Source organism: Suncus etruscus, chromosome 12 (assembly GCF_024139225.1).
Source record: "Suncus etruscus isolate mSunEtr1 chromosome 12, mSunEtr1.pri.cur, whole genome shotgun sequence".
NCBI classification, from domain to species: domain Eukaryota; kingdom Metazoa; phylum Chordata; class Mammalia; order Eulipotyphla; family Soricidae; genus Suncus; species Suncus etruscus.
Genome location: NC_064859.1, coordinates 21,458,296 through 21,475,552, shown reverse-complemented (window position 1 = coordinate 21,475,552; position 17,257 = coordinate 21,458,296). Strand labels below are relative to the sequence as shown.

General features: G+C 43.4%; 2 protein-coding genes across 3 annotated transcripts; both read right to left on the bottom strand.

The window, feature by feature from the left end:
* Positions 1-2,496: 2,496 nt before the first annotated feature.
* LOC126024662 (putative N-acetyltransferase 8B) lies at positions 2,497-9,385 on the bottom strand. Its single transcript, XM_049785106.1, has 2 exons — positions 9,285-9,385; positions 2,497-3,397 (listed from the first exon to the last, which is right to left on the bottom strand). Exon 2 carries the CDS (start codon positions 3,356-3,358, stop codon positions 2,669-2,671), a length of 690 nt encoding a protein of 229 aa, XP_049641063.1. The 5' UTR covers positions 3,359-3,397; positions 9,285-9,385; the 3' UTR covers positions 2,497-2,668.
* On the bottom strand, positions 8,099-16,169 carry TPRKB (TP53RK binding protein). Of its 2 annotated transcripts, none has more exons than XM_049785116.1 (5): positions 15,979-16,169; positions 13,462-13,624; positions 11,722-11,844; positions 9,285-9,461; positions 8,099-8,624 (listed from the first exon to the last, which is right to left on the bottom strand). In XM_049785116.1, the coding sequence occupies exons 2-5, from the start codon at positions 13,600-13,602 to the stop codon at positions 8,538-8,540; spliced, it is 528 nt and encodes a 175-aa protein (XP_049641073.1). In that variant the 5' UTR covers positions 13,603-13,624; positions 15,979-16,169; the 3' UTR covers positions 8,099-8,537. The 2 variants fall into 2 exon arrangements, with proteins under 2 accessions (XP_049641073.1, XP_049641072.1); XM_049785115.1 differs by lacking the exon at positions 15,979-16,169 and adding an exon at positions 13,877-14,895.
* Between the last annotated feature and the right edge of the window lie 1,088 nt (positions 16,170-17,257).

The following is a 17,257-nucleotide window of genomic DNA, read 5'->3' as shown; positions in this document are numbered from 1 at the left end:
TCCGGGCCTACACCCCACTTCTTACCTGAGGTAGAACATAGGCTCATGGCAGGCTGGCTGCCATGTTGCATTGGGAAGCCAATTGCCTGATTTTATTATGAAATGTGCATTGCGTTTTGGTGTAGGCAACTTCCTGCTGCTGATCTGGGGGTCGTATATGAAGTAGCAGTGACTCTAGAGCCATAAGTGCCAGAATGGAAGGAGGGTGAACTGCTACCTTCAGCTAGGAAGATAGTTTTCCATCCCAATAATCCCACATCTGTTGGACAGTGGGAATACTTCCAGCTACCTTCACTCTATCCAAGTGAGTGTTGGTGGGAGGAGATAGTTCAGGCAGAGGGAAGAGAATGAGGTGAGATCTCAAAGCAGACAGAAAACTCTGCTTAACAGAGGGAGGCCAGGAAGCTCAGTGCAATGGGGAGTGAGTGCAGGGGGTGGTGGCAGAGGCTGGAGATGCTTTATTCCTGCACAGGATGTTCTGGAATGCAAGCCCTGCCTTTCTGCCATGCTTCCATCAATGAATGGGCTGTGTGGCTTTTTGATGCACTTTGCCACCCATCTAGGCATCTGTGACAACAATACCCTTCCTGGCCCCTTTTTAGACCCCAGAAAAATCTCCCTAGAGAACAAGAACTGTCTTGTTTGGAATTAATACAATTATTCAATTGTGATTTAGGCAAAACCACTTAAGGCACTTAAGTGCCTGTCTCAGGCACAGCAGTTACTCTCCAGGAAACACCTCCTTCAGAATGGAGCATGAATAAGTCACTGCAGCATGGACTACAAGGTAGGAGAACTGCCCTCTAGGTGATGGGAGGTAGGGAGTCTCTTGGAGCAGTTGTTTGAATGATGGAAATCTATGAGTTTGGGGACGGTGGCTGGCAGCAGCCTGGCAGAGCACATAGTGGGTGAGTAACTAGATCAGGAAAAAGAGGAGAAAATGGCATTGGGAGGGAGTTGAAGTGCAAGGTCTCAAAAATAGGCATATCTATTCAGTAGGTGAAAGCTCTCATTTAGGTGAAATATCCTGAAAGGAAACCAGTTGACAGGTCTGTCTGCATGCATTGATGTCAGCTGAGCCTGCAAAATAGAGAAATGAGTGTAGGGTATTGCAGGGTTGGACAGAAACCCAAACAAGGCTGTTTCCCCACCAAGCTGAAGTAAGTGGGGGGGGGGGCACTCCTGGGCTCCTTACGAGATTCTCCTAGGATTGGAGTGTTCCAGCAAGGGGCTCCAGACTTCCCTGGGGACTTTATCCAGTGTTGGTGAAATTAGTAAAAGATACTAGTGCTGCCAACCCAGCAAAGGCCCTAGCCCCTGTACCAGAATTGTTTTATTTTGTTTGGGTACGCAGGACTAATACTCTTAGCTCTGTGCTTAGGGATCACTCCTGGCAGGAGAGAGCCTTACCACTGTATAGCTCTTCAGCCCTAATATCTTTTCTTTTTAGTTTTTGGGCCATATTCTTCAGTGCTCTGAGATTACTCCTGGATCTATACTCAGGAATCACTCCTGATAGTGCTCAGGGGACTATATGTGCTGCCAGCGATTGAACCTGGGTGGTTGAATGGAAGGCAAGTGCTATACCTATGTACTATCTCTCATTACTTCCTGTCTCAGACTTCTTGAGGTAAATTCTTAAGGTATGAAGTGTTCAAGACTTAATCACTTTAGTACTGGTGACTAATCACTTTAATACAGGAGTTCAGTATTTGAGGGCAGAGGCTGGGACCAGATGTGGCAGGTCTGAAGAACTTAACTGTTGTTTCCTCTTTCTGGAAATGCTCCGTCACAGTCTCCCCACGTTAGGCAGGTAGGTCATATGACTGGATCCCAGTCAATGGGAAAATTGCAACTGCAGATGTTCTGTTCCTGCTCCCTGACTGCCTGTCGCTTTCTGTGTCTCTGCATTAGACACTACAAAGCCAAAGAAAGCTGTTGACATCATTGGTCCCATCCTACTAACAAGTTCCTCCCCTCTCTCCTCCATACTCCTTTAGTGTGTGACTAAAGGGCCATTTCAAATTCCCTCCCCTCATTAGGAGCATTAACTGACATGGTAATCTGGAGAGCCTTGGGAAAAAAACAACAGTGTCTTGTTTCTGTTTTGCTTTATTTTTCTGCAATAATCCTCAAGACGTGCGGAAGATAACATGCTGGGGAATCAGGAAGATCACCACCAACCAAGCAAGCCCTGATGTATGTGCACAAGAAAATGATCAAAGACTCAAAAAGGATTGCACAGCCAATCCCAGCCCAATGCTGAACAGACTCCAGGGTCAATATGTTTACATTATTTTTAAATGAATTTTATTACTTTATTTAAACACCATGATTTGCAAAATTGTTCAAACATAATACAGTTGTTTCTAGCATTCAGTGTTCCAACACCAGTCCCACCGGCAGTTAACATTCCCTCCACCATTCCACAGTAACTTAATCATACATAGTATTCCCTTGCTAGTTAGCTATGTGCCAAGTTGTATATACTGAAATTACTACAGGACCGTGAATTTAATAAGTACAATGAATGTACTAATATCCAGTACCATATATAATTGTTTACATTACTTTTATTAGCAAGTAAAATCCACAGAGATTTCAGGTGCACTTGTTATTGAAGCATAACCATCATCCTAATGAAATACCATCCATAGAATACATCTCTCTACTTTGGCCCCTGGGAAACCTGAGCAGCGGGGAACTGGTAGATGAAGTTAATAAAAGTGATCTCCGCGAGTCTCCAGATCAAAGAGTAGTACAACTCTCCGGTTTTCTGGAAACCCAGGCCTTGGTAGAGGGCCAGGGCCGAGTGCTGCATGGAGGTGGTGCTGAGAACAATTGCCCTGTAGCCCTCATCCTGCCCAAACTGGAGGACAGTCTTCACCAGGGCCTTGGCTATCCCCTGACCTCGGTGACCTAAGTCCACACACATGTGGAGGAGCTCTAAGTGCACCCTCCTCAAGGCGGGCTCCTTCACAGGCAGAGCCCCTACCATGCCGACCACCTGCCCCTCGGACTCAGCCACCCAGAAGCAAGACCCTCGCTCGCTGAAGTAGTATTTGCTGATGTCAGACATGTCTGTATTTAAACTCATGACTATATACTGGCTCCAAGGTTTCTTGGCAAAGTACTTCAGGGCAGTGAGGAGCAAAAGGAAAGCCAGGACGGTCAGAGGCCAGGAGCCAGAGAGGAGGAGGACTGACAGGGGTCCTCCGAGCAAGAGCACAAGGGTTCGGGGCAGCTTCAGAAGGTGGTGGAAGGTGGTGGGGGCATGCTCAAGTATGCTCTTTGAATACAAGCCCACAATCTGCTCGTGGTCTGGCTCCCGGTATTTGCGGATGTGATAAGATGCCATGGGACACAGTGTCTGGCTGTCTTAAGTCCACGAGGAAGTCTGTGGAATTAGGAAGCTCGTCAGCTATCAGTATCTGCTCCCACCCACTCCAGGGGATGCTCCTGCTACTGCTAGGAGGATCAAAGCCAAGGACACTACATGAGAAAGGACCTGCCCTGGAATCCTGCAACACATCTGTTGGTGGAACTCTATGGGCCTCCCTGACCCCAACCCACTTGGGTCATTTAGTGAGAGAACATGCCTCAGCTCCAGTGGAGAGGCGACCCCCCCCCCCCCTTTTCAAGTCTGTCTCAGCCTCTTGGGACATTATGGAGCACACAGTGCAGCTGCCACAAGGCTTGTCCCCTCCTCCCCTTCCTCTCTCAGGCCCCACAGGCCAGGGATCAGCCTGTGTCCCCAAACCTAAGGCTCAGTAAGGCACCTCTTGAGGTGGAGTTTGAAGCAGCTGCGGCCCCACAGAAGCCCAACACTAGGCATGGCCCAGCCTGAGCTTGCAGAACTGCAGGGAGCACCCCCTGAGCTGTTCTTCCCATGTCCTCTCACCTGCCACCACAGTAGTCTAATAATAGAGCAGCTGCATCCTGGATGTCTTCTGCTTCCTAAATGCCTCCAGGAGAGACTGTCTGTCCAGGGCTTCCGGGGCCTCAGGAGACCCGGCTGTGGCTGTTCCCTCATTGGCTGACTCCCTAGCATTTGGTAATCATAAACTCGAAGATGTGAACAAGGGTCACCCCTCTCTTCTGGAGTCACTAGGGAATAGCCTTCAGGGGTGGGTGCTAGGCCTGCTGGCAACAGGATTTGTTCTTGAGTTCAGGGAGCCTGCCTGGCCCTCTGGTGCCCCGATGATGTCCTCCCTTGCCCAAGTCAGGCGCCTGAGCACAGTGGGGTGCACCTCTATCAGGCCTTATCTCCCCTGACCAGAGTCCAGCTTTCTGTGTGCTTAGAAGCTGTATTTTCCTCCTTTGCAATGTCCACTCCCCAGCTAGGCTCTCTTCATTCGTCCCTCCAGGTCCCCTCCTCACCAGTGTGTATGGGTTTGAAATTTTTTTTAAGTGGAGTTGACAGGCTGTTTTCCTCACTGAGGGTTGATGTTACTAAATCAGTGGTTTTCTTCACAACTTCTTGCTAGTTATTGCTGCTTAACACATGGCCAACCTAAATCATGCAGTTATATTATTACAAATATTGATATATTATCTTATTTATTTCTGCCTTAGCAGCCTATGAAATATTTTCTTTTCATTCTGGAGAACCATATCTGGCAGTGCTCAGGGGTTACTCTTGGCTCTGTGCTCAGGAATCACTCCTGGAAGGCTCAGGGGACCATATAGGATACTAGGGATTGAACCTGGGTTGGCCATGTGCAAGGCAAATATCCTACCACTCTGCTATTGCTCTAGCCCCATATAAAATATTTCTACACATATTATAAAGTTGAAAAGCAATGTGCTAAATCAATATGTGATTACACTACATGCAAAATATTTTAACATACAATTTATTATTTATGATCATGAGGGAATCTGTCATGGCATGCAACATGGATGTCTCCATTAAGGGAAGCACACACTAGATGTGTCTATAGGCTTTCCTGGTGCAGTGACCTGAAATTCCCAAGAAATATTTGACCAGGAGGTCGTTGGAGGAAGTTAATCATAACCCCTACGTAGATCACTGGCTATATTTCTGTTATATATATGACATGGCTGTGACATATCTCTTTTCTTTTTTTTTAAATATAATTTTTATTTTAGTCATAGTGGCTTACATATCGTTGGCAATATTTTAGGTACATATTAACATAAAATCAGGAGAATTCCCATCACCAAATTGTCCTCCCTCCACCTCTGTTCCCGTCCTTCTTCCCATATCCTCTTCCCTTACCCCCGGGGCTGCTAGAATAAGTGGTCCTCTCTGTGCCTAGCTTACTACTTAGTGGTCTTACACCTATTTGGTCTTGGTACCTCCCTTATTCCCCCCCTCCCCAATTGGGAGGCGGGACTAGATAGTTCAAGTTATGCGGTTTTGTTTGAAGAAGAGAAAATAATCTGGAGAAAAAAAAAGAAAAAAATAATCAGATACTCCGGAAATGGGCAGAGTCCTAGAGGCTTTCATCCTTGGTTTGAGAGACGAGGGGGAAAAAGAAGGTAAAACACCACAACAGTATATAAAGAACTGTCAAATAAAATATCCAGTGAGCATTCCAAAACAAAACAAAACAAAAAGGATAAGCACCATATAAAAGCCATGGTATTGAGATAAAAAAATGTGGCAGAGCACATAAGAAGAAAATAAATAAATTTAATGGAGACATCCACTTCAATAGCCAAACCACAACAATGAAATCAGCAAAAAAATAGATAAGTAAATAATAATAAGGGCCCGGAGAGATAGCACAGCGGCGTTTGCCTTGCAAACAGCCGATCCAGGACCAAAGTGGTTGGTTCAAATCCCGGCGTCCCATATGGTCCCCCGTGCCTGCCAGGAGTTATTTCTGAGCAGACAGCCAGGAGTAACCCCCGAGCACCGCTGGGTGTGGCCCAAAAACAAAAAAACAAAAACAAAAGTAAATACTAATAAAAAAACTGTTTTGTGCTTTTTTTTTCCCTCCTGCAGATGCACAGTAAATATTGGGGTCATTCGAAAAAGGAATTTCCTTTGCCTAAGAGATACAGGGTTTCTCCACCCTTGAAGTATATTGTCATAAGATTAACTATAGACTCCTTTCAGGTTCATTTACTCTCCCCTTGGTGCTTTTGTGGTGTACGGAAGACTTCTGTTCCGTCCTGGGTGATAACATCAGACCTGTTTCTAGAGGTCTCGGTATCTACACGAGTCAAGGAGTTGAAATTATGATTATGTCTTTATTTGTGGATCTAGAAGTTCTGTTCCCTCAGTGTCATTTTAATCCGTCTTCTGTGGTAGGCGGTCCTGGTCTTTGCGCTGATCCTAGGAAGGGGCCTGGGATAGTGTCTTCTGTTACGTTTCCAGAGGTCCACTTCCATTGCAATAGTCTCAGACAGACCTCTGGAACTAGGGATCATAGTTGTTATGCAGGTCGTAGCTCACACCCTAGACTAGGACTTTTTTATTGGTTCCAGAATACATACAGTCTGGCCATGGTTCTGTCAGCCAGTCATCTGTAAATTGCGATCTTGGCATTTGGATAGACTAAAGGGTGACAAGTCTTCTGATTTTGTCTTATCATTAGCGGGTGAGGTAGGATAACTTGCTCTTAGGTCATGTTGTTCCCATTTTCTTCATTGTCAGGGTATCATATTAGGGCTGGCACTTGTTGGTGTCCGAGCACTATTAAGGATGTCCTGGTTGGGATTTGTTTCCTGTGGCTGTTGTGAATTAGTGTGTTGTTTCTATGACTGTGGTCCAGGGTTCAAGGCTGGACGGTTGGTGTCTAATCACCTGGGGTCTAAGTTGGGTCCATGTGACATATTTTCAAGGTGGGAGATACCCCTGTATTGTAAACAAGTATGAGTTCTTATCCCTAATAAATATGAGCTCGTTTTTATACGTAAGATTTCCCCTTTTATTAGTGTGCCTTTCCAGGGAGAAATGGTGCTACATTATATTGCTGGTGCATTTGAGGGTGGAGAGAGAAGAAAACAAAAACAGGTCACACCCCCCCAAATTTTTTTTCTTAAAAATCTTTTTTCTTGTCATATATATATGTGAGCACATATTTTTTATTCCTATTTTTATATCTCTTTTCTTACCATTTGGCTTTGTCTCCCTTGCAAAACTACAGACCAAGATTTGGCCTCTCTCAATATGAAGTCAGAGAAATTTCAGTACCAAAGAAAGCTGCTAAAGTTCCCTGTTGGCTAAGTATATTTGCAACTCAAAGATTGAGTCCGACCAGTTGCCAGCAACCTGTTTTTCTAGTCTTAGCTTCTTGGTGATAAACAATAGCTTCTGCCTTCCTTGCATTTTACTATTCCAGCAGGCTGCAAAATTTGTAGCAAAACCAGTTTCTCCTTTGTTATAAGTTTCTTGCTAAACTAGAAACACCCCTCTAGCACTTCCTTACCTTTCAGCTAAGGATTCTTTTCACCTGTATCCGCTAAGTTTTGATATGTAAATTCTAGGGTCCAGTACCATTGTGTTGTTCCTCCTAAAGATTCTCTGCCCTTTGTTTCTGAGGAAATACTTTGCATATCAGAGTTGTGTTTAAAATGATCAGCTGAAAAGTAAATTTTGTTTAACATCTCTCACGTTTGATAAGACGCAAGTATACAATGTATTTTGTGTGGTCTCATTTATTTCATATTCGTCCGTTCGTGTACCTGTATTCCTCCATGAAGGATTTTCGTCCCCACTAGAAGATGCTGAGATGCAAGACGCCTGCAGCAGGAATCATTAGTGTGGTCCTAAGTATTTTCCTACTCCACATTCGGAATCACACTTCTCTATCCTTTAAGTTGGTCTGACTCTTGACTGTTCTCAGCTAATAAAACAAGGTAAAGAGACTCTGTTACAATAAACAAACGTGAGTTTGTTCATTATAAATCAGATGTCCAAATCATCTTATTAAGTTCCCTTCCTACAGTGCAGTGACTACAGTTGAGATGGAACCTTTGGCACACCAATTCTTCAGTTATTGTAGTAACTTTCTACTGATTCCTGCTGCTATGTACAAGGAACCAGAGACAATACTTTTCCCAGGTGGAATTAATGAACTTTAAGAGCCATTACCCTAACCAAGAACCAAGTCCATCGCAAATATCTAAGAAATGTTGACATTTATTATTGTAATTTTTATATATGTACATGTTTGAATAGAAATAAAAAATGAATGACAAAAACCAATAATTTAGTTCTCTTAAAATTTTCAGAGGTAATGGGACTGGAGTAATAACATAGCAGTAGGGCGCTTGTCTTGGATGAGGCCAATGTGGGACGGACCTGGGTTTGATCTCCAGCATCCCATATGGTACCCTGAGCCTATCAGGAGTGATTTCTAGGCACCGCAGGGTGTGGCCCCAAAACAAAACAAAAAAAAAAACAACCAACCAATAAACAAAATTTTCAAAGATAAGGCATAGGGGTGTATTTCTTTTGCAAACACTGTTATAAATTTTTCTGTATTTTCTATAAAATTTTTATAATCATGAAAGAAAATAAATCATTTTACAAATTCTAAAAATCTAATATTTTCATCATTTCACAAAACATCTTTTGTTGACATTCTACAAATGATACCATCCAATAATGTTCCAATATTTTCTTCTTGAGAAGTTACTTTATATATCTGTAAAAAGAAAAGTTATTTGACATACTGATATGTTCCTACTACAATACACACACACACACACACACACATTTGCCAAACCCAGTAGTGCTCTGGGCTTACTTCTAGCTCTGTACTCAAGGATCACACTCCTGGTGGTACTAAGATACTAAGGGAACCATATGGAGTGCCTGAGATTGACCGTGGGTCAGATATGTGCAAGGCAAATGCCCTACCACTGTTCTATTGCTCCCAGTCTGTTACACTATTTTTCATCATACAAACATGCATAGGTGAAATTACTTAACATTCAATTATTGTGTTATCAGTATGAATTTACAAATGTAATTTAAATATCCCAACTATGGCAAATGATCAGTCAGAAGTTCCTTCCTTCCCTATTTATCTTTTTTGGTTTTGGGGCTACACCTAGCAGCGCTCAGGGGTTACTCCTGGCCTTGCCCTCAGAAATTGCTCCTGGCAGGATTGGGGAACCATATGGGATGCCGGGGATCGAACCTGAGTCCTCCCCATGTAGAGAAGGCAAATGACCTACTGCTGTGCTAGCACCCTGCCCCCCATTCCTAGTTCTTAAAAAAAAAAAAATAGAACACTGGAGATGTGTACACAAATGTAAGGTTTATTTATTATTACTCATTCTAAAAATATGAAATCACATACCTTCTTTACTTCTGTAGTATTAGTTATTTCAGAAAGATCTTTCAGGGAAATTTGACGACCTTCTACCTGAGATATAAGACATTCTTGATTTATCTTTTTGTCTCCCTCTTCAATGTAAACAATCAGAACTGAAGTATCATTTGCTGACATACCAAATTTTCTCAAAGCCTCTGAAATCTAAAAGGAGGGAAGACAATAAGACAGTAGTTCCTGTGTTTGAAACATCTCCCTACCTGCCACCATTCCTGATCAGGTAATATTTTTTCATAACCATTTTACTTGGAATTTTCTCTTTAATCTTTTTGTTTTTTGGGTCATACACAGCTGCATTCAGGGATTACTCCTGGCTCAATGCTCAGAATTGCTCCTGGAAGGCTCAGGGGACCATATGAGATGCCGGGATTCAAACTACTATCCTTCTGCATGCAAGGCAAATGCCCTACTCCATGCTTTCTAGCCCCCTCTTCAATCTTTTCTAATATTGATAGTTCTGTCTCCAGTTCCTGCTTAAAGCTATACTTCATTCCAAAGAACCAAGGCTAGACTTCTTGGTATGAATACACAAACCAGTTAGCCATATGTTCCTGCCTTCCAGCAAACCTGGACTCTTTCCAGAGCCAGCCAAACATTGGTCTGGATGAAGTGTTCTCATTTCTCAGGGTGCAGCGTTTCTGCCACTGCACAGAATGATTTTTTGTTGCTGTTTCTATGGACTTGAGTGATTTTCTTCCTACTTAGGGCATTTAAATTTGTCTTGTGCAGGGGCCGGAGAGATAGCATGGAGGTAAGGCGTTTGCCTTTCATGCAGGAGGTCATCGGTTCGAATCCCGGCGTCCCATGTGGTCCCCCGTGCCTGCCAGGAACAATTTCTGAGCCTGGAGCCAGGAATAATCTCTGAGCACTGCTGGGTGTGACCCAAAAACCACAAAAAAAAAAAAAATTGTCTTGTGCATCTACCTTCCTCAGAGACATTCCACATCTGTTTCAACAGCAAACTGGAACAGGGACAAGCCCTACAGATGTTAACTATATTAATTTCTTGAATGATTTCAAATGTTTTCAAACAAGCACTTATTTGGCAACTTGTCCCCAAGTAGTGGGAAATTCCATTTTCATAAACTCTTCAAACATCTCTTTTTGTTTAGTGTCACATTTGGAGGTGCCTGGCAGCCATTCTTGGCAATGCATGAAGACACCAAAGAGCAACAAAGATCAAACTTGGGGTTTCAGCATGTAGACCATGTGCTCAGGCCTTGAGCTACCTCTCTAGCCCAAAGTCTGTGTTTTGCACTCAGGAATTAGCCCTGGTGGTGCTCAGGGGCACCATAAAGTTGCAGAGAAGCAAACCTGGTTTGGACTGTGTGCAAGGTAAATGCTCTACTAGCTTTATCATTCTGGCCCCTCAACATGTTTTAAACCATGCCACAAGTTTCCTAACTTCTCTTGATGTTAGTACACAGATATATAAGTAACGTGTAATAATATAAAAAATTAGCACAAAAAATGAGCTGGGATGTATTTCAGTATTAGAGCATTTGCCTAACAGGAGATCTTGGATTTAATTCCTGGTATTGCCCAAATAAACAAATAAGGGAGCCAGATAAAAGATAGTACAGAGATTAAGACTGAGCAGCTAATACCCTAATACCTATAAAATCCATGAGCACCGATGGTATGACTCTAATACAAACTTACTTCATCAACAAAATTTCAGGGTTTTTTGGTTGTTGTTAATGTGTTACATTGTATTTTCTATTATCTTTAGCACAGTAATGCTGATGACTCTCAGTAATCGAACTACAAACTCTACCCTTTATTTCTACAAACTCTAGTCTAGATTAGGGTGTGAGAAAATATTGGAGATTGCCCTAGGTACAAGCTGGCATCTTGAAGTCTATCCTTAAGGAGATTTCAGTGACGGAGGCACAAAATTATACATAAATATTCATGCCTAAGCCTCAACAATTCAATATTTATCTTTTTTTGGTTTTGTTTTTGGGTCACACTCAGTGGCACTAAGGGTTATTTCTGGCTCTGCACTCAGAAATTACTCCTGGTAGGCTTGGGGAAACATATGGGATGCTGGGAATTGAACCCACGTCAGCCATGTGCAAACACCCTTCCCAATGTGCTATCGCTCCAGTTCCTATATAACCTTTATAGTATCTCCCTGACCTATGTGGTAAGTCCTGTTGCTCATTAAACTGGACTCAAGCTTTTGTTTATTTATGTGTACAATGACTTCAAATCTTATTTGCATCTTAGGAGGAAGTACTAAATCTCAATGCAGCTGGAAGTTTTTGTCCCCTATTATTTCAATTTGTTACTAATAAGTTTACAGAAAGTTAACCTCTAACACAATCCTGGGGAAGATAATGTGCTATTAAGATCTCCATGCAGTCAAAAAAATAAAATAAAGCAGTTCCATATTAATTACATTGTTATTTGGGGAAAGGTTGAAAATAATTTCAGTAGCTAGAGTTCTTGTCTTCATTTTTTCTAGTTTGTAAAGGTGAACTGCTTTATTTGCTGCCACAAGTATCTGAAATGGATCGACAATCTGCCAAAGAGAAGAAAAAGAATTACTCAAGAAAATCTGAAAGTCTGGAGAAATGTTCCCCACCTACGGCAGCTCCATGGTTAGACTGCCTTACTTTATCACAAAACATTCTATGAGTTTTATTTACAAAATTAGTATCTCAAGGCCCTGAGTGTTCAGAAATCAGTTTTCTTTTTTGTTTTTGTTTTTTACTTTTCGGGCCATATCCTGTGACGCTCAGGGGTTATTCCTGGCTATGTGCTCAGAAATCGTACCTGGCTCGGGGACCATATGGGACACCAAGGGATTGAACCAGGTCCGTCCTAGATTGGTTGTGGGCAAGGCAAACACCTTACCATTGTGCTAATGATCCGGCCTCTAGTTTTTTTTTTTTTTTTTGGGGTGGGGGTGGGGTCACACCCAGCAGCGCTCAGGGGTTACTCCTGGCTCCATGCTCAGATATCACTCCTGGCAAGGCTCGGGGGACCATATGGGATGCCAGAATTCGAACCAACAACCTTCTGCATGAAAGGCAAACAACTTACCTTCATGCTATCTCTCTGCCCCCACTCCCTTTAATACAAGCTGTAAGGAACTTAAATAGTAAAAATAATTTAAATAATGTTTATCAGTTCTACTATTATGGGAAAAGCTATATTCTAAACATTTAATTTATATTATTTTAATTCTCAAAAGTACTCCCTGAAGTTAGTATTATTATTATTATTCACATATAATAAATGAGGAAACTGAGGCAGAAAATTTCTTATCTTAAGCCCCAGCTCTTGGCTTACCACTGAGGGAACCTGGGAAAATTCTCTAAGAGTTTTATCTGTAAGATACAGACAACCGGGGCCGGGCGGTGGCGCTAAAGGTAAGGTGCCTGCCTTGCCTGCGCTAGCCTTGGGCGGACCGCGGTTCGATCCCCCGGTGTCCCATATGGTCCCCCAAGCCAGGAGCAACTTCTGAGCACATAGCCAGGAGTAACCCCTGAGCGTTACCGGGTGTGGCCCAAAAAACAAAAACAAAAAAAAAAAAAAACAAAAAAAAAAGATACAGACAACCATAGTACTTTCTTTAGAGGGTTTTGTGAGAAGTGAGTTAGAAAATATGCAGGCTGGAAAGAAATGTTCAGCGCCTTGCAAGAAGCAGATCTGGGTTTGATCCTGGCACTGCATACAGTCCCCCAAGCCCCATCGTAAGTGATAACTAAGCATAAGTGATTTCTGAACTCAGGAATGTGCTCTGAGCACAGCAGGGTATAGACTCCAAACCAAAATAAACCAAACCTGGAAAAATGTAAAGCACCTAGAAAAATGCAAGCATTAGAAGAAGCACTCTATAAAGGTTGACAGTTATCTGTTCAAAACCACAGTAAGCGACAGGGCTGAGTTCAAGTTCTAAAAACACAATCCCACCATCCTTTGTAGGTATTTTACAAGTATCCTCTGTAAAGCTTTTCTAATTCAGCTCAGAGATGGAGATTAGGCACCTGCCATTAGGTCTGTCATATGATGGACTCCTCTCCATAGAATGACAAGAACTTTCTACCTGAAGATGAGAATTTTAGGACCTCTAAAATCATGAAAAGTAACATATTCCTATATGCCACACAGTTTATTCTTCCTTGAGACTCACCATTCTAGGGTTTATTAATGAACCATTAATGGTCCCTTCCATGGCTTTTTTCCTCAAGTCTCCAGCATTCTTCACATCTTTAAATAACAGGAGGGTCACTGTGCATTCAGGGAAGAGGTCCAACTGATAAGTTAACTGCATCTCATAGATAAGCAGGATTCTACTGCACAAAAAGACCAATAAGACTCTGATTAAAAAGCTAACTTTGTAATTGGCAAACATCCTTGTTACCAATTCAATATAAATGACAATAACTTAATAGAGTAACATACTATTTTGTTTGTTTTGGGGCCATATTCAGCAATATGCAGTGCTTACTTCTATCTCTGCACTCAGGAATTACTCCAGATGGTGTTCGGGGACCAACAGGGATGTTGGAGATCAAACTCTGGTGAGCCTCGTGTAAGGCAAGTACCTTACAATCACTCCAGCCCCGAGTGAAAGAACTATTAAAATAAATTAAGAAAAATCCATCTCCAAAGCACTTTTAGCATCCTCATGAGAGGTATTCCTAATGCTGCTAAACTGTTTCTGACTTCTTTCACTTAACTCCAGGGCTGGTCCCGTGGTTGTGCATACGAGGTGGGTTATGATGCATGCCTGAGAAAAGGTTTCAACAGAATACAAGAATAATTCCATCATATGTCCAGATCATACAGTATTAACAAAGCCTCTCAAGTTAGCCAGCTTAATTTTCATATCTCACCATTTTATTTACATTTTAGCAGGCACAAATAATTGTTTGGCTTAGTTTCAGGTCTATATCCAGTTCAGTGCTCACCCTAGTGGTGTACCAGGGACTGAACCCGGGACTCCTACAAACAAAGCATGCACTTTAGCCTTTAGAATTATTTCCCCTAACACCAGGCATAAATTATAAAAAGAAAATAATCTGGGCTTAGAGAGACAGCACAGAAGGTGAGGCATTGGCCTTGCATGTGGCCACTTAGGCCAACCCTGATATGATTCCTATGGTCCCCTAAGTCCCCAGTTCACTTCTAAGCACAGACCCAGAAATAGCCCCTGAGCACGACTAGATATGGTTCAAGAACAAAAATACAATGAAATATTTTTATTGTGTTTAGGGGCTCTCTCTCAGCTCTATACTCAAGGATCACTCCTGACAGAGCATGAAGGGGCCACATGTGCCGGCAGAATGAACTAAGGTTCGCAGCATGCAAGATGTCTTACCTCCTGTATTGTCGCTGCAGGAAAAAGAAAATTTTACAGAAACCTGGCATTTGACTCAAAATATATGCTATTCACTCATGGAATCTAAGGAGAGGGTACATTGTTAAATTATTAAATAATCCTAACGCTAGCTCCTTCTTAGGCATTAGGACAGAAGTTAGGGCATAGAATATTCAAGAACAAAAAAAGCAAAAACAAGTAGTATAACTAGAAATATATATGTACATGTATATATATATGTGTGTTTATATATATCGTTATCCTTTAATGGAAAGTCAGTACTACAAATTTAAAACAATTTCAAAGTCATGATATAGTACTACAGTGAGATAATTTGACAGATTCATCTTATACTTTCACTTGGTAGGTTTCATTTGTAAGATCTTTTATCAAGAAATTTACCGGGGATCCCGAGGATAAGATGCTCTTCTCACACCAAGGGTATAAACGTTGAAAAGAGCCTATCAAGCTCTTGTACCACCCAGGTAAAACTTGGGTCAGGGCTTGAATACAGCAGGAAAGGCGCTTGCAGGCGCCCACCTGGGCTCAAGCTCCAGTATTCCATAAGTACCCCACAATCTCCAGTATCCCACTCGAGCTGGCCACGAGTGATTCCTGAGTGCAGCAGAGCCGTGATCACCCCCCCCCCCCAAAAGGTAAAATAAAACAACTACTACTAAATAAAATCCTCAACAAATCGGGGAATAGGCATGGGATAAAAACACATAGAGTGTGTGTGTCTGTGTGTGTGTGAGAGCGAGAGCGAGAGCGAGAGCTGAGAGAGAGAGCTTGAGAGAGAGAGAGCTTGAGAGAGAGAGAGAGAGAGAGAGAGGGAGGGAGGGAGGGAGGGAGGGAGGGAGAGAGAGAGAGAGAGAGAGAGAGAGAGAGAGAGAGAGAGAGAGAGAGAGAGAGAGAGAGAGAGAGAGAGAGAGAGAGAGAGAGAGCTTCAAGTTTGGGAACCAAAACTAATGAACAAAAAAAACACAGCCCCTCAGCCCTCGAATTGTTAAGAATGTCTGGATAAAGCAATTAAACACGAAGCGAAGCCACATGACAGACTGAAAAATAAGAACAAAGTGAGTGAATGCAAAAAGGAAAGAGCAGTAAGAGTTAAGTGAAAGGGAAAAAATCATGAAACATTCATGACACCCAGAGGTGGAAAAACGCATGCACACGCAGAAGACAGTCCTGGCACCCCGCGCAGTTCCACTTCCAAACCAGCAGGGAATGTGCGCTGGGACAGACACACCTAGAAGCCCGCAGTAGCACGCGCCTGCGCAGTAGAGATAGATGCTCCAGTAGCGGAGACCAAGCCCCGAGCCTCACCGCGGCCCGGCCACGAGCTCTGGCCCCCGGAATCGGGCGGAAACAAGGCGTCGCGCGGGAAGCTCGGCCGCGGCGGCTCCTCCGTCGGGCTCCGTCAAATTCGTCCTCCGGGTTCCCGCCAAGGAAGCCTCTCCGTGGTCGTCCCGCCCCGGCGACTTCCTCCTTTCCGAGGACACCGTCTCGTCTCTATCTTAGCCGCGCGGCGGAAGTGACGGTCAATAAAAGCGACAGTCGATGTCGTCACTTCCTGTCACCCACAAAGTAACTTCCGGCATGGAAGGGCGCGACCAGAAGTCAAGGTCTGGGCCGAGTTCTGCCTTGTAGGAAGTTTATTTAGGACTGGAGAGATAGCACGGAGGTAGGGCGTATGGTTCGAATTCCGGCATCCCCTAAGTTCCCCCGAGTCTGCCAGGAACTATTTCTGAGCGTAGAGCCAAGAGGAACCCCTGAGCGCTGCCGGGTGTGACCCCCCCCAAGAAGTTGTTAATTTAATCTTGGGTCTTTGCTCAGAAAGGCAGGTCCAGGATTGGGGTGGGATCCGTATGGGATGCCGGGGATCTAACTCTGGTTGGCCGCGTGCAAGGCAAACGCCCTCCTCCGCTGTGCTATGTATGGCTCCAGCCATCCACCAGGAGTTGGACTTTCAACGAGCCCTAACTGCTGGTCCATACTATCAAACGACTCCTTCGTGTATAGCAGGCTCCACTGCTGCAAGCTTACAGCAGACCCCCTGGTTAATAATTAATAGGGATTCGATGAGGTAATTCCCTACAGAGGGTCTGGGGAATTGTTTTTCGTGGTTAGTCTTTTTGAGACTCATCTTTATTTATCAATGCTTTTCCTTCCACTGGAAGATGAGTAAATGACAGATGTAGCTGTCAAGTGGATATGTGCTCTGGAGGGAAAATAAGGGAATGGCAGGCCTGCGTGCTGCTTTCACTTATTTATATATATGTGTGTATACATGTATACATATGTATAATATATATATTGATTTGGGGGCCACGCCCGGCAGTGCTCAGGGGTTATTCTTGGCTCTGGGGTCAGAAATTGCTCCTGGCAGTACTCAGGGGACCATATAGGAAATTGGAACCGAACTGAGGTTGGCCGTGTGTAAAAGCAAATGTCCTCCCCGCTGTGCCATTGCTCCAGCAGCCATCCCCTATTTTGGCTAAAGAACTCACAAAAAGAGCTATTTAATTGGGAAGATCTGGAAACATGCTCTCTTGTGTATGTGGCAGAATAGCCTTCGAAGAAATAAAGAGTTCAAGGGCAGATA